This window comes from Phyllobates terribilis, unplaced genomic scaffold (assembly GCF_046119375.1).
Source record: "Phyllobates terribilis strain yellow unplaced genomic scaffold, ASM4611937v1 Scaffold_186__1_contigs__length_3700242, whole genome shotgun sequence".
Classification (NCBI taxonomy): Eukaryota; Metazoa; Chordata; class Amphibia; order Anura; family Dendrobatidae; genus Phyllobates; species Phyllobates terribilis.
Genome location: NW_027362946.1, coordinates 3,451,328 through 3,477,888, shown reverse-complemented (window position 1 = coordinate 3,477,888; position 26,561 = coordinate 3,451,328). Strand labels below are relative to the sequence as shown.

The 26,561-nt window shown below is 41.5% G+C and overlaps 2 protein-coding genes across 2 annotated transcripts in view; both read left to right on the top strand.

The window, feature by feature from the left end:
• The window catches only part of LOC141212809 (uncharacterized), a 229,842-nt gene extending 212,910 nt beyond the window's left edge, over positions 1-16,932 (top strand). Inside the window, exons 2-7 of the mRNA XM_073665116.1 lie at positions 5,428-5,578; positions 5,708-5,887; positions 5,971-6,094; positions 6,178-6,275; positions 6,462-6,552; positions 14,114-16,932. Of these exons, the coding sequence (XP_073521217.1) occupies positions 5,428-5,578; positions 5,708-5,887; positions 5,971-6,094; positions 6,178-6,275; positions 6,462-6,552; positions 14,114-15,480 (2,011 nt within the window). The 3' untranslated portion in view covers positions 15,481-16,932. The remainder of the gene's footprint in view (positions 1-5,427; positions 5,579-5,707; positions 5,888-5,970; positions 6,095-6,177; positions 6,276-6,461; positions 6,553-14,113) is intronic.
• Positions 1-26,561, top strand: part of LOC141212792 (uncharacterized) — a 235,594-nt gene that overhangs the window by 162,363 nt on the left and 46,670 nt on the right. The window lies entirely within an intron of this gene.

Here is a 26,561-nt window from a genome sequence, read left to right as displayed (position 1 = left end):
GGCAGCGTGTATTGTGGCACACTGACAAGATGGGAGTGAGGTAGTAGGGGTCAATGAGGATCTAGGAGGGGCTGGGATATGCAAGGAAAGTAGGGAGCTGAGTAAGTGTAATAAATGTGCTAATAATATTAAATATCTGCTGGCAAATGCAAGAAGTCTCGCAAACAAAATGAATGAACTGGAGACTCTTATATCGGTCACAGAATACGATGTGGTGGGTATTACGGAAACCTAGCTGGATGAAAGCCATGACTGTGTGACAAACATGGAGGGATATACTACATTTTAGGATATAGTCAGCAGTGGGGTGCTGCAGTGATCTGTACTAGGACCGATTCTTTTTAACCTCTTTATTAATGACCTTGGGGATGGGATTGAGAGTAAAGTGTCAGTTTTTGCTGACGACATCAAAGTATGTAGAATATTAAAATCTGATCTTGACATTATGATATTGCAGAACGATCTGGATAAGATGACTGAATGGGCAAACACTTGGCGGATGAGGTTTAATGTAGAGTAATGCAACTAGGTCGGAGTAATTCTATTGCTGCATATACATTATATGGGAGTATACTTGGGACTACAGAACAGGAGAAGGCCTTGGGTATTCTGGGTACAAGTAAGCTGAGCAGCAGTACTTAATGTCAAGCAGCAGCCGCAAAAGCAAACAAGACTGTAGGATGTATAAAAAGATAAGGAAGGTTGAACTGGATGCACCTAGGTCTTTATTCAACCTACATTACTATGTTGGTATGAATGTGTGTCCGAGGACACACATCTAGCTGAAACAGGGGCTAGCATTGGCTAGGCCCGGTCGTAGCGGTGACTGCGGTCATTAAGCCTCTAGATAAAATACTCCCACAGTACCTACAGCATATACAGTTACAGAAAATAAAAGGGATTAACAAGAGAACTTACTACACCGATCGCAGAGACGATTCAGTTTAGCTGAAGGAGAGCACTTCAAATGGCCATTTTGTGAACGGGGTTTCCTGCATACATGATGTGTATCTCTCATACATGGGCCAGGTTGTGGGCTGGTCTCAGCACTTCATGATTTTATGGAATCCCCAACTTATGTGATAACGCCTCTCTGGATGATCGCAGAAGTTGTAGATTGACACCATATTTTCCATAAGGATTTTATTTTTACTTAGAGACCAAAAATGGCATAGCTGTTGTCAATTATGTGTCCACTGTGCATTTATGGCTCATTGGCAGAGGGGCTACAGTTATGAGAAAATATGTATCCTTTTCTCTGGCTAGCCCATGTGCTGGAAATGTATTTCTCATTAATATTGGATTTATGTATATTCCAATATTTTATATTTTCATTCGGAGACATCCTGACTGCTGAAGCTGTGCTGATGAAAGGAATGTGTATGCTGGGTGACCATGGCTATTTCTAAAGAGTGTGAGAGATCCCTTTTATCCTTGATAGACCTTTTCCTGTCTGAACAGATAGGTTAATCTGCACTCTTTGTCTATGCACAATACACATCCTCATAGTCTTTTCCCTACAAGAAGCTCTTGCATGTTAATTAAGCTGATTCACTGTTCGGCCACATTCAATTTCCTACTGGTATTAGTTTCTTGTCTAAGTCTTGGAGACTGTCAGCTGTTTGTCTTACTGGAATCCTTGTGAGGTGTCTACTTTAATCCTCTTACTTCACAAGGGACGGCCTGCATGTTGATTAGGCTGGTTCACTTCACACTATAGGTAACACTGTTCAGCAAGGCTTTTTTTTCAGCATGAAATTGGGTGAATCTTATCGGAATTGTCATGCTGAGAAATAACTTCAGAATTGCTCTATCACTTAAGATTTTTGAGAAAAATGCAATTATGTATGCATTGAATACTGTCAAATTTGTGGTGGTATGTGATATTCCGAATTCAAAAGTCAGCAACAGCGATCAAGTTTAGAAATGTTTTGCCATTGATTTTTTTTATAATCACTGTCCGATAATTCACAGGCAAGATTCCAACAATAGTCACCCAGCATCGAGGGCCTCCACCTCCCCTGGTACCTATTTTCCATCTAGGAAATGTCTTGATGAAACCTTTCACAATGTTCATCACTTACAGTGCCTAGGTTTGTTGGGAAAAAGTCAATGTGTGAATGAAGGAAATGTATTTTAAGTGATATGTTGCACTTCATTGACTTGTAAGCCTGAAGAAAACTTTCAAACTGTTCAGCATAGTTTGGCACCTTGTAGTTGCCTAGAAAGTTGAAAACGACATTCTTGAAGGCCGACCATGCTACATGTTCTGCACCATGCAGAAGACCATCAAAGAAAGGCCGCATGCCCACTATGCGTTTTTCAAGCAGACCCGGGTACCATAGTACCTGTGTAAAAAAGAATTTAAAATAAAAAATAAAGATTATACTTGCCTTCCGGTGGCCCCCGGTCTCCTCAGCGATGCGTCCGGTGTGTTGGGCGGCTCATGGAAGGTCCTTTTAGACCATCGCGAGCCGTCCAACACACCGGTCGCATCGCTGAGGAGACCGGGGGCCATCGGAAGGTAAGTATAATCTTTATTTTTTATTTTTTACCATTCTTATTCTTTTTTTTTTTTACTATTACTTGGTCACACTATATAAATCCATGCCGGTTGCATGGATTTATATAGCGTGATCAAGTTGTCAAGCACTTTTCCAAGTGATGCTAAAATCGCTTGGAAAAGAGCTTGATAACCCGCATGCGGAAATGCATGCAAAAACGCTTGACAAACGCTTCTACCTGGCAGGAAAAACGCATGCTTTTTTCCTGCCAGGGAGATGTGGAAAAAATATGCAGCGTTTCTGCATCGTGGGCACTTAGCCTTACTATCATTTACTAGCTCTCGGATTTGTGGGCCAATGAAAACACCCTCTTTTATCTTGGCATCACTGATGCATGGAAACTTCTGTCACAAGTAAGCAAAGACTTCAGTTTGCTTGTTCATTGCTTTGACAAAGTTCTTCATTAATCCCATTTTGATGTGCAAAGGTGGAAGGAATATCATCTTTTCATCTATTAATGGTTCGTGTTTAACATTCTTCTGCCCTGGAATAAATTTATTGCGTAGTGGCCAGTCCTTCCTGATATATTGTGAGTCTCTTGCGCTACTGTCCCATTCCCAAAGGAAACAACAGTACTTAGTGTATCCCATCTGTAAACCTAATAAAATTGCAACTACCTTGAGATCACCACATATATTCCATTTGTACCTTGATTATTGAATGTGCATCTGCATATTCTCATAGGTCTCCTTCATACTGATCGACATGTCCGATAGGTATCGAAGAGTAGACATTACCATTGTGTAGCAAGACAGCCTTAAAACTTAAGGCCAATGAATCAATGAACAGTCGCCATTCCCTTGGGTCATGGTCAACTCCAAGGACAGAAAACAATCCAGTAATATCACTGCAAAAAGTGAGACAGTCAGGTTGACTGAAATATTTGGTTAAATCTTCATGACGACTGCAAAATACTGAAATTTCTGTACCTGGCTGCAACAGATGCCACCCTTGCAACCTTGATCCAAGTAGTTCTGCCTGACTCTTTGATAAACCCAAATCTCTGACCAGATCGTTGAGTCTTGCTTGAGATATTAAACGTGGAGCAGTTGATATTGATGGTTCGAAATCTGAATCAGCAGCAGGTTCCATCTCTAATGAATCAACCATCATTTCATCGCCCTCTTCTATTCTCCACACCGGCGGTGGTTTTGGAACTGGCAGACTTTCATTGTGCGCCACTGGTCAAATTGCAGAAGCAAGGTTGGGATATTCAATAGACCTCCTGTTCTTAGAAGGAAAAACCGGATACATTCATCGTGCAGAAGTAACAATCGGTTATATGGTCCTTCTGATCCCTCCAGATCATTGGAATGTTAAATGGCATCGATGGTCGCACACCCTTCAGCCAAGACCTCAAACTCGTAGTGCAAGATGAGCAGCATATATGAGTAGCCCTTGCTCTGTCTTGGTCACCAATTTTGCATCCAAAATATAACTCCTATGCCTTCTTAACAACTGCAGTTATACTCCTTTTCTGGGCTTTAAGGGTATAATCTCCACATATATAACAAAAGAGCTCATTACTATTGCGACATTGACGCGATATTCTACAACTCATTACTTATTAAACCGTTTTGCTCCTTTATGAAATTTTCTCAAAACAGAAGAAACTCATGAAGATTACAGCGTCGTTACTGCTGTTATTATATAATGCTACTTGGAAATAGACCAAAGTCTGACAGTTGTGTCTGGACGTGCCTGAGAGTGCACAACTAATGCAGTGCATGATTGGACAGGACTTAAGTGCTGTATATTATAATAAAGAGAGTCCATATTATGAATTCCATTGGTTATTTCTACAAAAAATACACTTCTGAAATAAAAAGTTTAATATAAGTGCCAATTTATTATGCACTACGTACTGTCCTAATCATAATCGTAAAATTAAAAGATCTCGGGAATGGTACATGCTACAGAAATTCTGATTTACATTTCTGAAATCAGCGCCTCAAAATACATGGACTACATGTTTTAAAACAGGAAACAGAAAAAAAGTTACAATTTGTTGACCAGTGTAATTTGTACAATCTTCCACCTAAGAGTGTCTGATCAGATTGCAAATGACAGAGGGAAGGAGGGAGGCGATTAACTTCAGAGATTTTTAATATTTTCTATGACATCTCCAGAAAAAAAAAACACCGTACATGGAGACATTAGCATTAAACCACTCCTGTGTTGGTGTTCTTACAAGCAAACTTTTATACATGAGATCTAATTTGATAAAAAGATTACAGCCTCGGAAAGATGGGAAACTTTCATATAGATGACTAGTGGTGATGTAGTCAGTGAAGGACTCTGGCCAAATATGTTTCTGGAGTTATAGTAGAAGATGTCGTCCTCATCATGAAGTAGTTATTTCTCATGTCACGTGTAATGAATATCTCCAGAAGTATTGCTAATGCCGATTCCAATGTCAGTAAATGATACAAGAATTAGCGTTATGGAAGATAAGTCTATGAGAAACTTATTCAGCTGCAGACTCCGAGGAAGAAACTGCTTGTTGTCTGTGGCCTAAAATATATAGGTTTCATTAGTACATGACAGGGTAAAAGCAGAATGTTGTAAACTAATAAGAATACCATTGCTGCTTGGGTCCCCCACCAGTCTCTGTATTTCCTGTGTACTTCAGATTTCTACAGCTAATCAGTTGGCTAAGCAATGGTCAAATTAACCAGTGATTGGGAGCATGGAGGAGATGTCTTTTTCTGCAATTCAACTTATGTTCAAATCCATACAAGACTAGAGAATACAACATCTGCACCTTCTATCTCCTGATATATTTCCCTTATTGTGTCCAGTAATTGTATTATTACACGGAATTCTTTATGATGTTCCATCGTCTCATTGTCTTCCTATTTAGGTCACTACAATATCAGATCCTCTCAGTGGACATCTTCTATATTGACAGAATTTTTGTGAATCACCCATCAAGGATGGATATTGACAGAGACAAGATGGTGGAGAGGATATTACACCTCACCCTAGAGATCCTCTTCCGGCTTACTGGAGAGGTGAGAGATTCTGATGACGTCACATTACATCATTCTTATCTATGGGAATAACAGATGGACAGAACTGGAGAGGTGAGGACTCTGGAAATGTATGTAGTGAGATTTATTAATGTGTCTTTCCATAACCAGGATTACATAGTAGTGAAGAAGACCTCTAGAGAGCGCTGTCAGGCCCCTGTGTCTGAGGGATGGGGAAGACCCCTGAGCCCAATCACAGGCCCTCCATCTCAAGCCTTGATACATGAGGACATCAATGACCAGAAGATCGTAGAACTCACCTATAAGATGATTGAGCTGCTGACTGGAGAGGTGACACCGCTGGGAATGCTGGGACATTATACAGTAACGCTATGAAGGGATTGGGGGGATGACGGTATCATTGTATGTGTCAGGTTCCTATAAGGTGTCAGGATGTCGCTGTCTATTTCTCCATGGAGGAGTGGGAGTATTTAGAAGGACACAAAGATCTGTACAAAGACGTCATGATGGAGGTTCCCCAGCCCCTCGCATCACCAGGTAATAGACAGGACTAAATACACACGGCCTATAATTATCTGTATGTAAAGAATGAATTCCGTCCCTGTATGTGTTTCTTCCAGATCTATCCAGTAAGAGGACAACACCAGAGAGATGTCCCTGTCCTCTTCTTCTACAGGACTGTAAACAAGAAGATCCCAAGGTTCCTCAGGATCATCAGGTAGATGGAGAGAATGTGTCATGAGATCTCCCCTATGATGTGTAGACGGCTGTGATGGTCTTGTTTTATCCACCAGTATTATATGTTTTATACTTGTGTAATGAGAACGGTGGAGATGGCAGGATTAGAGCTGATCATAGATGGGACTTCTCCATCTGTTTGTGACTTTTACAATATTTGTTTCAGGGTGAAGATCAGACCCATATTAATACTACAGAGACATATGTGAGGGGTGATGAGCGGTGTAAAGAGGAGATTCCTACATATGACTACCCAGGTGAGTAGTGACCACTAAATGCAGACAAGTCACAGATTCTTCTCAGTCCCTGTCTGTGGCTGCTTTATCAGTGGTGTAGTCCGGCCGTATCACAATCGTGTGATCGCCATTTTGCCACTAGATCGCCATTTTGCCTCCATATGAAAAATGTTCTAATTACTTGGGGAAATTGTGAAAGCCCTTTTCTATGGAATTTACAATCTGAACGATCCACCTAATCCCTGGGATTAGAAGATGCTGACCGTTACCTGCCCAGATGACAGCGTACATAGATTGTGCTGACAAGTTAGAAAATCACTTGAAGAAAAATATTATGATGGGCCTGTAAGAGAAAGCGGAGGGTAATGATACTGTTGGCTTCCTAGATCCCTGATATCTTATTGGATGAATCTACCCTCTCTCCCTTCTGTGCTGCTGAATGTGCTCATATGGTCCCTACAAGACCAGGTCCAGTCTTTCTGGCCAAACTTCACTTTTATGATCTACAACATTAAATGTGCAGTGAGGGCCAAGTGTGAATATCTGTACAATAACAGCAGAGTTTCCCTTTATCCTGAGTTTTCAATTTCTTTTCAAACCAACTAACTTCAAACAGGATTGTGATAAACTATACAAAAAACATTACACCTGTGCCATGATATATCTCTAAGCTGTGCGTGGCTGATGGCTGTAATATACATTTATTCCCGCCTGCAGGAGATGTGTTGGCATGGCTCCAGCCCTGGTTTCATGGATTCACTCCACGTCATAAATTCCATTATGTTTTCATTCCTAAGGAATTCAGATTACTGCACAATCTCTCCTGAAATGGGGGCGCTAATACTTTCTCTACTCTTCTCGTCAGAACTCATAGTAGCTCCAATGGCTCCACCATAAATGAGTGCAACTCCGTTTTAGTGTTGGAGTTCTCCCCTTATACATATGACGCGCCCCTGGGCCTGCTGTGTCGCGTAGCGTCTCGCGCACGGGGGCTTACCCGGAACCGGATCAGATGAGGGTTGTAGTCTCCGAGTGGCGGGGACCCGGTCCGTGCCCAGGGGGTCAGACTCAGTGTGTGGCAGTCTTGATAGATGTTATTTGAGTGTCGACTACGCCACCCGTTGATTTGCAGCTATGGAGCTGCCGCTGCAGGGCAGACCGCTGAGGCCGGTGTAGAATTGTGCAGCGTGATAGTATACCCCCAACGGGAGGGGTATGGCCTCAGGGCAGCCGACGTGGAAGATGGGGGTAGCAGGAACCACTCAGAGACGGTGCGGTGTAATTCAGGGTCTTTACTGGTAACAACGATAGACCCTCCCGGAGTACTTGCTAGCGAACGGGGCCTGGTCAGTCCTTGAGCAGATGGGATCTCCCCTGGCCAGGCGGAGTTGTAGGCCTCCCAAACTGACTGTACTCTTCTGGCTACCTTGCTAGAAGCGGATATAAGTAGCCCACGTCCCTGAGTGTACCGTGTGGTGCTCACCCGTATGGCCGGTGACTCGGGGCCTTCTATTGGCTTCCGCTCCACGATGGCGGTGCTGGTCCCACACGTGTGACCGTGCCTTCGGGTTTCTGGGCCTGAGGACCTGAAATCCCCTGCCGGTCGGCTTCTGCTGCTGGGTAAGAGTTAGTCCCCACAGCCTCGGACGCCGGGTCCGGTAAGAAAGCTTCTCAGTCAGGGCGAGCTCTGCAGCTGCCAGCCCCTGACTCGTAGTAGTATTGCTCCCACTGAGCTCCAGCTGTTTCTTCCTATGACTGTCTCTTGTCTCTACTCTCCTTGACTCCTAACCCTGCTTCAGCCCCGGGTTTATATAGGGGAAGTTCTTCCCCTCCCAAGACTGGGCAGGAGGTGTGGCATGCACAGGATCCCTGACCAAAGGACCTCCCACCTGCTCTCAGACATAACATCTCTATCACTGCGGCAACCAGACCCCTGGGGTGTCACACATACGTTGTTGTTGGGGATGTAACATAGATTAAAAATTCATTTTTTTTCACAGGTTCCTTCGCACTCCGCAGACAGTTTTGTGTTCCTATCTGGGCCCATTTTTCAAATCTGACGTGTGTCACTTTATATGGTGATAACTTTGGAATTCTTCACAAAGGATAATGGGAAACAAATGGACCTTACTAATTATTTTCCAGCTTATTTATTTATTTTACTCGCTTATATACTGTCATTAATTCCACAGCGCTTTACAGACATTATCGGCACTGTTCTCATTGGGGCTCACAATCTAAATTCCCTATCAGGATGTCTTTGGAGTGTGGGAGGAAACCAGACAACCTGGAGGAAACCCACACAAACACAGGGAGAACATATAAACTCCTTTGTTGTCATTGGTGGGATTTGAACCCAGGACCCCAGCGCTGCAAGGCTGCAATTCTATAGTCAAAGTATTGTCTGATCTCATCAGACAGTACTCACAAAGGTGAACACCACCAAATTACAAGTAAACAATTAGGAAAGGGAAAAGGGTGTGAGTAAAAGTGAAATTCTTTATTAAATAATAATATTAAAACCTAGTAAATCATACATCCCATTAGGGATGTATCATGGATCATGATTATATAAATGGAATCATGATCCACTAAATTACTGATAGAGTCAGACGGTGAATCAAATTATTAATAAAATAAGCCCCTAGCCAATGTCCCTTATAATTGATGGCTGAGTTTATGCTTACAAAATGAATGCCATAGATTATATCAAGGGTGTGCTGAATTATGATAGTATCCTCAGCCAGGAGAGATTTTATTAAATAAAGGATCAATTTGCCAGTGTGAATTCAATAGTAAAAAATTCTCCTAGCCCGTTGGATACACTCCCCATATTATAAAGTGACTTCAAAAGTGTGGCCGGTCTGATAGATATAAGTGTAATGAGCCCTTATACAGAGGTTATGAGGGCACACTATTGCACCTGTCACACAATCTGTGTAATGGATCCTTAATAATTCCACTCGCAGCTCCAGTCGTGCTGTCAGCAGTGAAATAACTCCGGCAATATAACAGACTTAGCCAGCTTAAGAGCACAAGCGGCTCAGCTATGCCACTGACAGTCTCTCTCACGCTGTCCGCACAAGAATTGACGGTCAGCAGGAGAAGCAAGCGATCCAACTAAGTCACGATCTCCTGGTTGTGCAGGAGATCCAACACGCTTTCTGCCGATTTAGATATCAGATGCGGCTAGCATATGCCACTATCGGCCTCTCCCACGCTGTCAACACGTGTGTGGGTATGATCAGCGTGAGAGACAATTTCAACTATGTCAACAGTCTGTCAGATCTAACAGAGCTGACAGCTAAAACGGGGTAAATCTGGTTTTATGCAGCACTCTATAGTGCGGTCAAATATGGCATAATACTGTCTGATGAAACTATCAGGAGTCGTCCCTGACACGCGTTTCGCCGGGGGTTCCGGATTTTTCTAAGGCTGCAGTGCTAACCACAGAGCCATCGTGCTGCCCATGGTGGCTCTTGATCCCACAATCCCCTATATACGGTTGTACACTACTGTCTGGGCACATGGGAGGTTAAGAAGGGAAGAAGCGCCATTTAGCTATTTGAATGCAGATCTTGCTGAAATAGTTTGCAGACACAATGTATTGGGAGCACTGTTCATGGTCACCTGGCAGCTCAAACATGGCCACCACAAATAGGCTTGGCACTATCTCCTCTGTTTTCTAGAGCCCAGGGATTGCTTGGCTCAACATTCTTTAACCCCTTTACATGGATTTGGAGTTACACAGAGACCCCTAGGCTTGGGCCACGGTGTTACCTGCTGTTCTGTGGAGTGAGATAGTCAGGTAGCCGGGTCAGAACCAGGAGAGCAGAGAAAATACAAAATCAGAAGACACAAGAGTAGTCAGTAAACGGCCGAGGTCACAACAGGAAACAAATACACAAGCCGGGAGCTGAGCACAGAGGACTGAACCAGAGGAGAACAAGGCTGTATCTGGCAGCTTCCGGCAATATGCTTCCAGCTTTAGTAGGGTGCGGTGCTTTCCAAATGGCTGAAGCAGGGAGCAGATTACTCCAGGTGGACAGCACACACCCCCATACTGCCAGACTGGATGGTACTACAGGTCCCAGGCATCCTAATCTTAGTGGCTGGACAGAGCCTGCGCCGCCCAGAACTTCTGGTTCCAACGTCTCATCCATCACCAGCGCCGCCTGCAGAATGAATATCTGTAGGTAGTGATTCACCGCACAATCCTTTTGGTATGCAAACAGTTTATTTCACATATGGTGATTCAGACATAAGCGCTGACCTAAAAAGGTGCAGGGATATGCGACACATATCAATTTTAACGTTTCGACCCTGCCAGAGTCTTATTCATAATGTCGCTGTGAAGACACATATACATATTTAGATATATACTGAAATTATATACATGAGCCTTTCATATGCTCATAATGAATGTACTTGTAACTGTCGCACAATCTTCAGCGGCTTCTAGGACATCCGTCCTGCAGATAAGTATTGCTGATATTCTGGCCTCATGGTAAGTCATTGGTAAAAAGATAGGACAATGGAAGCAAAAAGATTAATGATTAAGTGGAGGAGCAAAGGAGCCGGAGGAGGGCCAAGGAGAAGAATGATGGAGCAAAGGTGGTAAAAAAGTTAGGTATCAGGGCAGAGACATAAGGAAAATGGGTCACCAAATAGATGCGTATAAAGTTATGTTAGGTATGGGGCAGAGACATATGAGGAATATAGGTCCCCACTCAGATAAGTAATAAAGCTTATTAAGTAACAGGGCAGAGACATATAGGGAGTACAGGTCCCCAAACAGATCAGTATAGAGGCATGTGGCCAGGTGGCTTGCCTGACTGCTCAAAATGTGCTGGGTGGGTACCTTTAATGGAGCTGTGAACAGGCGCTCCCGCACCTTCATCTTGTGCATCTGTCTCTTGTTGCGGTTGGAGGGTTTATGTATGTTTCCGTGATTACCGCCAGACCGTAAGTGCGTGCGCTCAAACTCGCCCCCCCCCCCGGAAGTTGCGTCACAGGCAGGTGATGTGGCAGGGAGAGTGGGTCTGTTGGGGCAGGCCTGTTCTCCCGTATGGCCGTGTCACGTGTAGCACATCCATGGCGTCTGGTGAAGAATGCGCATGCTCGTTAGGCTATATGCGATAGTTCTGTTATGTTAATTCTTTTAGAGAGGAGTAGCGCTGGCAGGTAGGCCTATTATTTCTGCTGCAAGTGGGACAGTATCCTCACACTGTCGGGGAAAGTGAATGTACAAAGTATGTATAATAATTCACTAGCGCTGGAATAAGACTGGAGATATACTAATGAGATAAAATATACGAATGTATTAGTATTTGTTTAAAATACATTACAAAAGTTAAATCAGGGGTATAAATAGGATAAAATATAGCCTGTCGGAGATACGGTCAAACGTGGAGGGAAGAGTGGTGGGATAGTAATTTTCCTCCTGTATTTCAGATAATTTGTCCGGTTGAGGTTTAGTAGTTTCTTTCCTAGTTTGAAGACAAATGGTTTAGAATGTGGTGTGAAGATAGCAGGTCTGATTGAGGAGTAACCGATCTTACCTGCTGGTGAGGAAGGAAGGATGGTTAGTGGTCCTCTGTGTTGGTGTATTTTCTCGGTGGTAGAGAAAGCTAAAATATTGAAAATTAGTTAATTCCAAAATTATGTCTACAGGTAAGGGTTTGGTGGTACCACACCTACCTGGAAGAAAAAGAGGATGTTGGTAGATAGCTTTTTAGGAAGCGAGTTACTATTGTCCAAGTGGTCTTTTTGGTCCCTTGACTTGGAGAATCAAAGAAACAATATAGGTAAGGTAAAATAGGTTAGAATAAAGAACATATAATTTTATTAGGAATTGTAACTTTTAATTAAATCAATTACCTCTGGAAACAGTCCAGGGATGACTTGGAGAGAAAAGTGCTTATTATGGCACGGTCGTGGTGTAATCCATTTTAAACCGATAAAATATACAAATTTTTTAGTATCTCATTAGTATATCTCCAGCCTTATTCCTGCGCTAGGGAATTATTGTACATACTCAGTTCTGTTATGTTGTCATCATGGTGTATCGATGAGGGGCAAAAGTGAGGTTGATCTGGGTGGGGGAATAAAATTGTGCTGGTTGGGTCAATTAGTGCCATGGATGAAAGGAATAATGGAGGGGGGGTGTAAGGAATATATGGAGTCCTGTATGAAACTAAATAGTGTGAGGCCATGCCCCTTGTATGTAATTAGGTTTGCTAGAATGATGTATGGGAGCTGTGTGTAAGAGGGTGAGGAGAAGGGGAGAGGGGAAGGGGTGGAGACGGAGATAGGAGGGGGAAGCCAGGGGAGATGGGAAGGGGGTTTCTGGAACTCACCTGGAGAGGAGGATTAGGAGAGGTTGTAGAGCTGATCTAGTGTGTCTGAAAAAAAGATGATCAGGTTAGCCAATCTATTTCATGGTTGAGACCCTCTGTCAGTGTCTGGAGGGTGTGTATCCAGAACCACTCCCGTTGTTTAAGGAGTTTAATATGGTTACCACCTTGTCTGGGTACTTGTTCGATCACCTGGAACCTGAGTTGTGATACTGCATGCCTGGCGCTGGAGAAATGATGGGATAGTGGTAACAAGGTTTTGCCGTAATGAATCGTGGATTTATGGCTGGCAATATGGTCCCTGATGTGTTGAGTAGTTTCCCCTACGAATAGTAGACAACATGGGCATTTGATTACATACACCATAAAGTCAGATTCTCTGCAGAATGAATGAGGACAGGTATGGTGAAAGAAGCAGACGTCGCAGCAGCAGATCTCAGAGGAGATGGGTCACACCATTTGCAGAAGCCCTAATATGACAAAATGGCAGAAAACCAGAGCAGTAGAAATTCTCATAAAGTGACTCCATTTTGAATATTATAACCCTCAGTGAATTAATGTATAGGAGTAGTGACTATTTTGACTGCACAACCACTTTCCGGAAATTAACACGCAGTGCATGTTGGAGCGTGAAAATTGCAAATATACTATTTTATTTCCCAACACATAGTGCCCAGATTGTGCTCCAGGAGACACACTCCTTAAATTAAGTGGGTTCTTCTCCCTATAGTAATGCCGAATACATGGATGCTAAATGTGGTTTGGGCACACTGCAAGGCTCTGAAGCGAGGGGGCGATCTGACTTTGGGAGAGCGGATATTGCTGGATTGGTTTATGGAAGCCATGTTGCTTTTCAAGAGCCTTTGAGACCCTAATAATGTGGAAACTTCTGTTTTTCCACTGACAGATAATGGACCTGAGTGGGGACTTGTTTATTGTGAGATGAATAGAAGTTTTTATTGATATTATTTTTGCCTACATAACATTGTTTGGTGGCTTTTTATTCCATATTTGGGATCCAGAATGAACAAACATTTGAACACCACGCTCTACTGGTTCATCCTATGAGGTTTTATATTAGGCTGTGAACTGTCATTGTCTTGGTAAATCATTCAATGTTTTTACATAACTTGCCATTTTTACAGACACTTTAAGTAGAAATGCTCAAAAATATAAAACTCAAGGATATTTTATTCAAAAATAATAATTGGTTTTATTCTTAGCAGATGTCTGTACCAGGAGATCAGAGGGACAGCTGACATCTTCAATTTTTAAATCTGATGATCTTGAGATCCCGCAGGATACAAATGAAGTGAATGCCATTACTCCAGATATCCCATCATCCCTTCACAGCGAAGATCTGTCATCTGATTCTTTAAAACAGGTCCTGTCTTCTGATTCATTGCTGACTACTAAGGAAAATCATAGTCACAAAAGAGGCATTAAGAAACAAACTGCACCTAAAGCAACAAAGCCATTTTTACATTCAGAATATGGAAATAGTCTTCTCAAAAAGTCTTTTCTTAAACATCAGAAAACGTACACAGCAGAGAATAGATTTTTTTGTTTCAAGCAGGGGAAATGTTTTAACCATAAATCAGATCTTGATAGTCACCAGAGAAGTCACACAGGGGAGAAGCTATTTTCATGTTCAGAATGTCGGAAATGTTTTCCAGAGAAATCAAGGCTAACCAAACATCTGAGAACTCACACAGGGGAGAAGCCTTTTTCCTGTTCAGAATGTGGAAAATGTTTTACAAGGAAATCAAATATTATCGTACATCAGAGAACCCACACAGGGGAGAAGCCTTTTTCCTGTTCAGAATGTGGAAAATGTTTTATAGGGAAATCAGATCTGAACAAACATCAGAGAACTCACACAGGAGAGAAACCATTTTCATGTTTAGAATGTGGGAAATGTTTTGCAAAGAAGGCAAATCTTATCAAACATCAGAGAACTCACACAGGGGAGAAGCCATTTTCATGTTCAGAATGTGGGAAATATTTTGCAATTAAATCAACTCTTATTGCACATCAGAGAACTCACACAGGGGAGAAGCCATTTTCATGTTCAGAATGTGGGAAATGTTTTACAGAGAGATCACATCTTATCAAACATCAGAGAACTCACACAGGGGAGAAGCCTTTTTCATGTTCAGAATGTGGAAAATGTTTTATCCATGAATCAGATGTTGTAATACACCAAAGAACCCACACAGGGGAGAAGCCATTTTCATGTTCAGAATGTGGAAAATATTTTGCAAAGAAATCAAGTCTTGTCGCACATCAGAAAACTCACATAAGTGATAAACCTTTTTCATGTTCAGAATGTGGGAAATGTTTTGGAAATAAATCAAATGTCATTGCACATCAGAGAACTCACACAGGGGAGAAGCCATTTTCATGTTCAGAATGTGGGAAATGTTTTGCAATGAAATCAAATCTTGTCAAACATCAGAGAACTCACACAGGGGAGAAGCCTTTTTCCTGTTCAGAATGTGGAAAATGTTTTAACCAGAAAGCCCATCTTTATAGCCACCGGAGAACCCACACAGGAAAATGCCGCAACTACACCCAACTGGTTTCTGTATAGACTAAAAAGACCCTAGCTGCACAACTTAAAACACCACCTCAGATCTAACTCCGTAGTAAGCCATTGAGGGTTTTCTTGTACCTCCTGAGGAACCAGAGGGGAGGCCGCAACACACTGTCAACAAGTGGAAAGGAAAGTGTGAAGTAAGATATAAAAACTGTGGGTGAGAAACTAAAACACATTCATATAGGGCAAAGAAGTCAAGCCAAGGAGAATCAAAAATAAAAGGAGCAAGTATGACCTCCCAGAAACCTAACTGTGGAAAAAGCTGCTGGAAGGGAAAGCAAACAGACGGAAAGGATAGTTTCAGCTTTTTGGTGAAACTTACAAAATTCATCCTCACCCACAATTACTTTGAATTTCATAACCACATATATCTACAGGAGACTGGTACAGAAATAGGAAGTGTAATGGCTTAACAGTATGCAAATTTTCATGACCAAGCTTGAATGTGACTTCTTGTCCTCATGTCACATCAGGCCTCTGGCCTACTACCTACTACTAATTGACTATAGTTTAATCATCTGGACATATTCTGAGCAACATCTAAAGAAGTTCCTTGAACACTTTAATCAATTTCATCCCACCATCAACTTAACACTCAACTACTTCTGTACTGAAATTAACTTTTTGGACACCATCATTAAGTTACATAACAATGAAATAGAGACGTCCATGTACCAGAAGCCAATTGACCGTCCAACATCCCCTAAATGGGTCAGTTTCCATACAAAACACATAACCTCTATTGGCTACAGCCAGGCCATCCGATACAGTTGGATATGTTCCAACCCTATGGACAGAGGCAAACACCTTGGTGGCCTCAGAAACACCTTTTTGAACCAGGGCTACCACCAAACAACAATTGAAAACCAGATTGCAAGAGCCACCAGAATATCAAGGAATCATCTACATTTCAAAACTAAACAAGAAAGCAACCGGGTGCCTCTCGTAGTCACCTAAATTCCAAATCTGGAGGTGCTAATGGGAGCTTCATGGAAATTACAACCATTATTACAAAAAGATGCCCGATTACAATCTATATTTCCAGACCCCCCACTTCTGTGATTTAGGCAGTCCTCTCCAACAGCTACAGGAACTTTTCTCTGCAGCCAGAAAAAAATGTAAAACATGTCTATTTATAATGACCACTGACAAGATAAAGATTCCCAACCAGCATCAGGACCACAAGATCCCAGGTAATTTCAGCTGCATTACATCTAATATCGTGTACTTAATTATATGTACCAAATGTTCAACTGGGTGTCTGTGTGTAGGGAAGACAGGGCAAAAACTTAGAACAAGGATGAATTCTCATCGCCACCCAATAAAAAAAAAAAGAATAGATCTACCTGTGGCCAAACATTTTTTATCCCTGATCACAGCACCGTGGACATGAAATTACTTGTATTAAAATGTAACTTCAAATCTCAGAGAGACAAAAAAAAATTTGGGAGTACAATCTAATGACAATCTTTGACACACTGTCACGGGTGTATCAGAGGTGACAGATAGTCGCCCTGCAGTTGGTTGCAGGAGATCTCTATGTTTGGCATTACAGACCTCTTCTTAGAGGAGAGGCTGTCTCTAGGACCTAGCGGCTACCTCCCTCTGGCTAATTAGCTCTCTGGCCTGGGTGTATAAATACCTGGTGTGTCTGAGAGGGAGGTGCCGGCTATATTCATTTCTACTTGTGAAGGCTTAGCAAGAGCAGTACTGCATCATCTCTGGAGCTTGAGGCTGAGTGCCCATTTGTCTGGAGTTCGTCTAAAGCTAAATCTCCCCCATGTTTGTCTACCCTTGTTTTCTATAGAGTTTAGTGAGATCGACTAGTGCTCATCTCCTCCCTTCCCTAGCCTTTGCCATACGCCAGGGAAAGCCAGGGTGAGGCACACGTGCGGTGATTGGCGAGGAGCCAATATAGTAGCTCAATTGTTGAATATAGTGACGGTAGTTGAGACAGGGTGACCCTAGACCAGACTAGGAGGTCTCCACTTTCCCCTTTCCCTAGTGTCTGGGCTCCTTTTCCTTCTTCCCTCTGTGTTCACTTAGTCTTTCCCACATCTGGCGTGACACACTCAGAGCAGCAATAAATGTATGTATATCGCATGGATTTATGTCTTTCTACATCAACTAAGGAATGTGCTCCTCAGAACATTTTGGGACCATCACAATCATGGACCAGACCTCAATCACAGGACAATTAAACTTTCACAATCCTTATCTATGAACTGTGGTAATATTTACGGCCACAACTGCTTCTCCCTCTTCAATACTGATAGTTCTGCTTCATGTCACTTGTCTTATCTATTGCATTATTCCTGTGCCCTGCTGTGTATGAATATGTGGCTCTTCAGATTGTGTTAAAGTATGCCTGATGAAGATACCTGAGTAGTCTTGAAAGCTTGCAATTTGTTACCATCTTTTCAGTTAGCCATTAAAAGGTATCAACCACTGAGTACTCTCAAATCTTATTTTTCTATCTACTGGCTAACACGATACAATGATATATATTTTTCCTAAAATTTTTGCTAAACTTGAGAAATGTGTTTTTTCTGTTCAGTAAATTTCATTCATGGGTTTCATTTTATCGGCTGATGGGTTTAAGATGGATCCAGGGAAGGTTTTTATGTTATTATGGTATTCATCCCCATTTTGGTGAATTTTCTAAGATAAGTTCTGAATGTCCTGGGGTGGAAGTCGCCATATAGAAACATGTGGATGTTGAAAAAAAAACCTAGGTCCATCAAGTTCACCCTTTTCCCACCAATTATAAATTTTTGTCTCTAAATTATCTATAACCCACAATGTTATTGGTACTGAGGAAGTCTTCCAGCCCTTTTTTTTTTAAATTTGTTAGTGTTTACCATTACTACCTCTTATGGTAGAGTGTTCCACAGTATGACTGCTCTAACTGTAAAGAACCCTTTCCTATTTGCCGAAATGGCCATTCGTCCACCTGTAATAAGTGCCCCTTAGTCCTTAGTATGGTCTATGGATGGAATAATAGAGAGGATATGATTGGCGAGCACTCTGTCACAGCTGAGGTGCTGATGTAATGTGCATGGGCTGCAATAGTTCAAATATGATTCATCGCACACTTGGGAGGTGAAGATGCAAAAATTCATTATTAACATAAGAAATAAAGAAATAGAAGTATCAATCCAGTCGTGGATGGCAACAATACAAGACGTTTCGGCCTATTAGTTGGCCTCAATCATTTTGGTCGCTACTGTAAAATAGAACAGCCTTGTTTAGGTCATACCATAATTATGGACATGGGCAATGATCCCCTCAAAACATGAATTGTATATCTCGAATAGCAGTGGTAGTAATACTTCCTTATATCTCTTATATACTTCCACTGGAAGACCATCTGTTCCCAGTGCTTTATCATTGGACATTGAGCTCAGTGCCCATTCTAGATCTTGTATATCAAGTAGTTCATCTAATAAATTCTGAGAGTCTAAGGAAAGGACCGGAAGCTTTAGAAACCGCTTCTTCCTTCCTGCATCTGCAATGTTACCTGATTCCTCATGTCCGGAGCTGCTTTCAGCCTGTTTTGCGCAGCCGGCATTGGATCTCTAATTATCGCATTCTCTGCATCTCCCAACTCCTGAAACACCAATGGATCCTGCTGCTTAGTATGGGATTTAGCTGCTGAGATTTATTTTGGAAATATTCCTCTAAGGTCGGCCTTCATGGCTTCCCATACATATAAAATAGAAGTTGTATTTTTTTTTAATCACAAGATTCTCTATTTACCCTTCAATTTTCCCTTAAAAGTCTATGACTTGCATCCAAAAGGGGTTTAATTTCCCTGTGGCTCAGGGGCATGGCCTGGCCGGACATGTGAGCGGATGTGCGGCAGAAGAACTCCGGGGATAAGTAGCGGATGGAGTCATCCAAGATGGTGCTGGCGCTTCTTCAGCAGGTACAAGAGTGGGAAAGTCGGTGGCTGCAGGCGCAGCACTTAGGCTGGCTTTGCTCGAGTTCCAGGCTCGGAGCCTAGACCGGCAATGAGGCACATATACAAATTACTGAGGAATCTAACCGCTTCTCTGCGCGCTCAGAGGAATTTTATAATACTGCTGAAAATGACTCTGAAAGTTCCTGCGCCCTGCAGCCTCAGTCAGAACTCGCTACTCTCCATCAGGACACAGATTAGCACATAACTGAGCCTATGATAAAAGATGTATTTATGGCTGTAACACAGTATGGATCTGCGCTATCTTCACTCAGCAGCCAGATGGGGGAGATCAAAGAGGGATTTTTTTAAATGAGGCAAAGGCTACAAAAAGTTAATGACCGCACCAAAGCAGCAGAATTGGTGATCTGGAGGATAAACAACCTCAAATTATCCGGTACACTCATAGACATGATCAACAGATTTTGGCCTTATTATCTAAGACAGATGTTTTAGAGAACAGACTCAGGCAAACTAACATAAGAGTGGTTGGTGTCCCTGAAAAAACTCAGGGCAATAACCCTACTGAGTATTTTGAGAAATCGCTGGACTCTCTGTTTGGGACTGACCGCCTGTCTCTTTGCTGTTGAGAGGGCGCATAGAGTGCCATCCTGGCCACTGCCACCAAGGGCCTCTACACGTCCAGTTTTAATGAAGCTGCTGCATTATAAAGACAGGGACACCATCCTTAAAGCTGCCCGTGATACAGCAGGCATTTCCATCAATGGCAAAAGAATTTCCTTTTCTCCGGATTACTCCATTGAAGTTTCAAAACGCAGGGCACAGTTTCTAGCTGTAAAACGCCGATCGTGTAGTTTGCAAACACCATACTCCATGCTTTACCCTGTGAAACTTAGGGTGGCGACTCAGTGACAGACCTGTTTCTTTGAACATCCGAAAGATGTACTCCACTGGATTAACCTAAATGAGCAGAGGATCCGTCAAAGTCAGCAACGTTGAACTTGAATAACTTAAGATTTATGCCATCGGTAGCTACCCGATTGACTGTTGGGGTCATATTCTTTATTATCTAACCCACCGCCCAGTGGACACACTTATCCTGTACTACATCCTACTCTTGCAAGCCTCTAAGAAATGTTTACATTTCTTATTTTAGGTTGTTTGCTTGCCTTGCACACGGCTACAGAATGGACTGGTGCCTTCCTTCCCCCAGCTTGGATGGATTTATGTTTATTTGTTGAGTGTGTTTGTGGGGTTTCTGTTCCTATAATAAGCCACTCGGTTCTGCAACTAACAGTAGTCATATTGATTAAGTGGAAATATTGCAAAACTGGTTTGAAAAGGGAAGCTGAGGGCGTGATACTCTACAAATCATTGGTATTTTATATCACCTACATGATTAGATATAATGACTGATGAAGTAAAATTCCTTTACATGTAATGTCAGAGATCTGGGAGACTCCTTATAGAGAGCGGTGGTCATGGTATACATCCGGGACCACCTGCCTGCAGTGTTGTGTCTGCAGGAAACGCACTTTGGAACAAACAGTGATGCAGGCATGAAATATTAATGGATTGGCCACAACTTCCATTCCACTTTTTATACATACCCTAGAGGGGTTAGCATCCTAGTACATAGGACTATCCCTTTTGAACTTATTTCTTCCAAGATAGATGGAGAAGGGAGATTTTTAGGTATTCATTGTAAAATATTTACAAAAGAAATTTTACTTGTGGCAGTTTACGTTCCTCCTCTCTATAACAATGCCATTATGAAAAACATTGCTTCACTTATGAATAAGGTATCGGGAGTTCCAGACTTAATCCATTGGAGACTTCACCAATATTGTTCATCCATATTGGGATAGATACAAATCCGGCACTGCTACAAAAACTGTCCCATATCTAAATTTAAATTTTGTGAAGTACTGTCAGAATTGTCATTAGTAGACATGTGGTGTCTCAAACACCCTAACACTAGACAGTTCTCTTGTTATTCAAACACGCATAATACATGGTCATGCATTGGTTTAGTCTTGGGTACAGAACATATTTCTCCCTTGCTAAAGACGGTGGAATATTTGCCCAGAGTGCTATAAGACCACTCGCCCTTGCTGACCACCCTCTGTCTCTTGCCCAGGCCGCAGACATCTCTTGACTATGTTGGGTATGAATCCCTTCTGGCTTCAAATTATAGATATTAAACTGATTACATCCACCCTAGAATATTATTTTAAAGAAAATGACAAACCGGTGTCGCAAAACTCACTATGGGATTCTATGAAGGCGTGTTTAAGAGGAGTCTTAATACAGGACATTAATAGATCTAAAAGGAAGACCAAACAGTTTGGAGAGTTTTTACAGGACAGAATTAGATCTACAGAAGAGAAATTTGTGTTAACTGGTACAAGGGAGGATCTGATGATTTGGGGGGAGGCGCAGGAAGCGCTCCCCTGACATTTCAAGGAAAAAGCTAAAAATAAAGGTATGTTCTACCAGACACACTTCTTTGAGGAGGGGGGGAGGCGAGGCACTTAATGGCTGTGATAACAAGGGCCCAGATGGGGAGTTCTTTTTTTTTAGAAAAACAAGGAGGGCGTGGTAGTAAACCAGACTGACCAGATTTCAAATACTTTATTAGAATTCTATAAAGACCTATACAAATCTAAATTGCAATTCAATAGAGAACAAATTTCATCCTATCTGAAGGAGATTAAACTGCTGACATTTTCTGGTAAAGATCGAGAATATCTGAATAGTCCTCTACAGCTGGAGGAATTACAAATGGTGGTAGCTTCTTTGGCAAATAATAAGCCGCCAGGGATGGATGGGCTCCCTACCGAAATATATAAGAAATTTGGAAACATCCTACTTCCTCACTTACTGACTACCTTTCAGGATGCAATTAAGGAAGGAGCTTTACCTCATTCAATGCAGGAGGCAGTGATTATAGTCATACCTAAGCCAGGTAAAGATCCTTTACTTCTCGATTCATACAAGCCATTATCTTTGCTGTCAACAGATACCAAGATCATAGCGAAGGTTCTGGCCTCTAGATTAAATACAGTAATATCTACAGTAATCCATACTGACCAGTCAGGTTTCATGCCTGCTAGATCCACAGCTGTCAATATTCGACAACTATTTCTTAACCTTAAATTGCAGGTGGATGGTGATAGGGATAGGGCTGTATGCTCACTAGATGCCGCTGAGGTGTTTGACTCTATTGAATGGGAATATCTTTGGGCAGGAATGGAAACATTTGGTATAGGGTCTGGCTTCATATCATGGGTTAAATTACTATATGGTGGGCCTGTGGCCAGAATACAAGTGAATTAAGGTTAAGTAGGAGCACATGGCACGGATGTTCCCTGCTCATTACATTGGCCATTGAGCCCCTGGCAGCGATTATTAGGGAGCACCCAGGTATAATTGGGTTCCATAGGGGGAGTAGAAATGAGAAGGTTGCTCTCTATGCCGATGACACTTTGCTGTTCTTGGCTAAAGCTTCTGAGTCCCTTCCTATAGCAATGAAAACGATTGAAACATTTGGAAAAAAAATTATTCTAGGGATAAATTGGAGCGAATCAGTTATACTTTCATTAGATAATACAGATGAGAATGCTTCCCACTACACTAACTCGGGCCTACAGGTAGTATCGGAGTTTAAGTACTTAGGCTTTAACATAACGGCTAAAATAGATGATTATGAGAAGCTGAACCTTGACCCAATATTAACAAAGTTTAGAAGTAAATTATGGGCTTGGTCCAAGTTACCGTTGGCGGTTGTGGGCCGTGCTAATCCGATCAAAATGATTTTGATGCAACAGTTGCTGCATGTTCTACACAACTCCCCAATATGGATGAATCGGAGGTATTTCTTTAAAGTCAGTCAGAAGTTTAGAAAATGAATATGGGACAAATAGACTCTGAGACTTAAACTGGAAATACTGCAAAGACACAAGACAATGGGAGGGCTTGCAGTCCCCAATCCATGGGTTTATTATGTGTCATCTCAGCTTCAGCATATTTGGGGATGGGACGACCCTGGGGGAGGGGGAGCTCAACGTTTGCTGCTGCAACATATCCAATAGGACAAACTATGAGGCGCTGGAGGCGAATAAATTTATGACACTAGGGGGTAGAATGCCAAGAATACTACTAATTCACAAGCTTTGGGGGACGGTGAAAAAACTACAGGGTACAGAAGGAGTTTCACAATTCACTTCATTATGGAACACTCTGTGGCTCCCCAATTTATACCAACTGGTGGGATTCAAATCCTGGACTTCGAGGGGTTTAAATAGATTTAATCAGGTGTTGATAGGTGATTTAATTAAGGAATTCTCACAATTGCAAAATTAAATTTGGCTATTACATTCTGAATTCTATAAATATTACAATTTCGGCACGCATATGAGATGGAGGGCATTAATTTAGATTGGAGGGGTTCCTCAAAATATAATAAAACAGAGAATAGCTAATTTACATAGCTCTCAGGGACTGATCTCAATAATTTATAACATTGTCCTGGAAAAGATATTGACAAATCATCCTATACGTTCAGTGGAAAAATGGGAGAGTGTGATGTGCCCTATAGAAGAAAACTATTGGTTAGATATATTGGAAAGAACCCCACAATTATCTTTACGCGAATCCCACAGACTGTCTCATATATATGTGATACACCAGGTATATAGGAGTCCTCAATTCTTATATAATTCTTGTCCTAGGTACAAAATTCACTCAGCAGACATGTTGTTTCATATAATGTGGAATTGTCCTAACCTAATGTCCTTTTGGAAAGGAGTTGTAGCAATTATTAACAGGGTTTATTCAATTAATGTAGAACTTTCACCATTAGTATGTGTACTCTACGATATGGTGAAGATCTGACTATTGATGAGCACGACAAAATAGCGGTGGCACGTATGTTATACAACCCCTGGCAAAAATTATGGAATCACCGGGCTCGGAGGATATTTATTCAGTTGTTTAATGTTGATGAAAAAAAGCAGATCACAGACATGGCACAAAACTAAAGTCATTTCAAATGGCAACTTTAGGGCTTTAAGAAACACTAAAAGAAATCAAGATTAAAAATGTGGTGCTCAGTAAGGGTAATTTTTTTCAGACCAAGCAGAGGGAAAATATTATGGAATCACTAAATTCTGAGGAAAAAATTATGGAATCATGAAAAACAAACACACAAAAGAACACTCCAATACATCACTAGTATTTTCTTGCACCACCTCTGGCTTTAATTTCAGCTTGCAGACTCTGAGGCATGGCCTTAATGAGTGACAAACAGTACTCTTCATTAATCTGGCTCCAACTTTCTCTGATTGCTGTTGCCAGAACAGCTTTGCAGGTTGGAGCCTTGTCATGGACCATTTTCTTCAACTTCCACCAAAGATTTTCAATTGGATTGAGATTCGGACTATTTGCAGGCCATGACATTGACCTTATGTGTCTTCTTTCAAGTAATGTTTTCACAGTTTTTGCTCTATGGCAGGATGCATTATTATCTTGAAAAATGATGTCATCATCCCCAAACATCCTTTCAATTGATGGGATAAGAAAACTGTCCAAAATATCAATGTAAACTTGGGCATTTATTGAAGATGTAAATGCTTTTACCTGACATGCAGCCCCATATCATCAATGACTGTGGAAATTTGCATGTTCTCTTCATGCAGTCATATTTAGAAATCTCATTGGAACGGCACCAAACAAAAGTTCCAGCATCATCACCTTGCCCAATGCAGATTCGCGATTCATCACTGATTATGACTTTCATCCAGTCATCCACAGTCCACGATTGTTTTTCCTTAGCCTATTGTAACCTTGTTTTTTTTTTCTGTTTAGGTGTTAATGATGGCTTATGTTTAGCTTTTCTGTATGTAAATCCCATTTCCTTTAGGCGGTTTCTTACAGTTCGGTCACAGACATTGACTCCAGTTTCCTCCCATTCGTTCCTCATTTGTTTTGTTGTGCATTTCCTGTTTTGAAGACATATTGCTTTAAGTTTCCCGTCTTGACGCTTTGATGTCTTACTTGGTCTACCAGTATGTTTGCCTTTAACAATCTTCCCATGTTGTTTGTATTTGGTCCAGATTTTAGACACAGCTGACTGTAAACAACCAACATCTTTTGCAACATTGCATGATGATTTACCTTCTTTTAAGAGTTTGATAATCCTCTCCTTTGTTTCAATTGACATCTCTCGTATTAGAGCCATGATTCATGTCAGTCCACTTGGTGCAACAGCTGTTCAAGGTGTGATCACTGCTTTTTAGATGCAGACTAACAAGCAGATCTAATTTGATGCAGGTGTTAGTTTTGGAAATGAAAATTTACAGGGTGATTCCATAATTTTTTCCTCAGAATTGAGTGATTCCATAATTTTTTCCCTCTGCTTGGTCTGAAAAAAATTACCCTTACTGAGTACCACATTTTTAATCTTTATTTTTTTAGTGTTTCTTAAAGCCCTAAAGTTGCCATTTGAAATGACTTTAGTTTTGTGCCATGTCTGTGATCTGCTTTTTTTCAACAACATTAAACAACTGAATAAACATCCTCCGAGCCCGGTGATTCCATAATTTTTGCCAGGGGTTGTATATGGCGAGGAAGTTAACAGGCCAAAAATGGATAACAGATCAGGAACCTATGACATCAGACTTTATAGACAAAGTTAATTGGATAGTAAATATGGAAAAAGGTATATACCTAAAAAGAGACTCTATCTCTAAATTAGATAAGTTATGGATTGATGGCTCCGTTTTTGGGGTCTAGGGAATTGCAGAGATTCCGCATAGGTCTGTTTGACTCCACGTTTTATGTGACACCTTAGACTTCCCTAAGAATAAACAAGTATTTTCATATTATTTTCATAAACTATAAAAAGCTAAAATGTTATTGTGACCCAGCATACTGCTATCTACACCTGGAGAATATCCTTATTTTGCAGAACCAAGAAACATAAACACTACATGTGAAATGTTTGTTACTGTTGAGGGGTAGCAACTGCGTTCCTCTGAAAATGTGATAAAAATCAATAAAAAACATTTGATTTAAAAAAATGATGCTGTTGGCTTCCTAGATCCCTGATATCTTATTGGATGAATCTACCTTCTCTCCCTTCTGTGCTGCT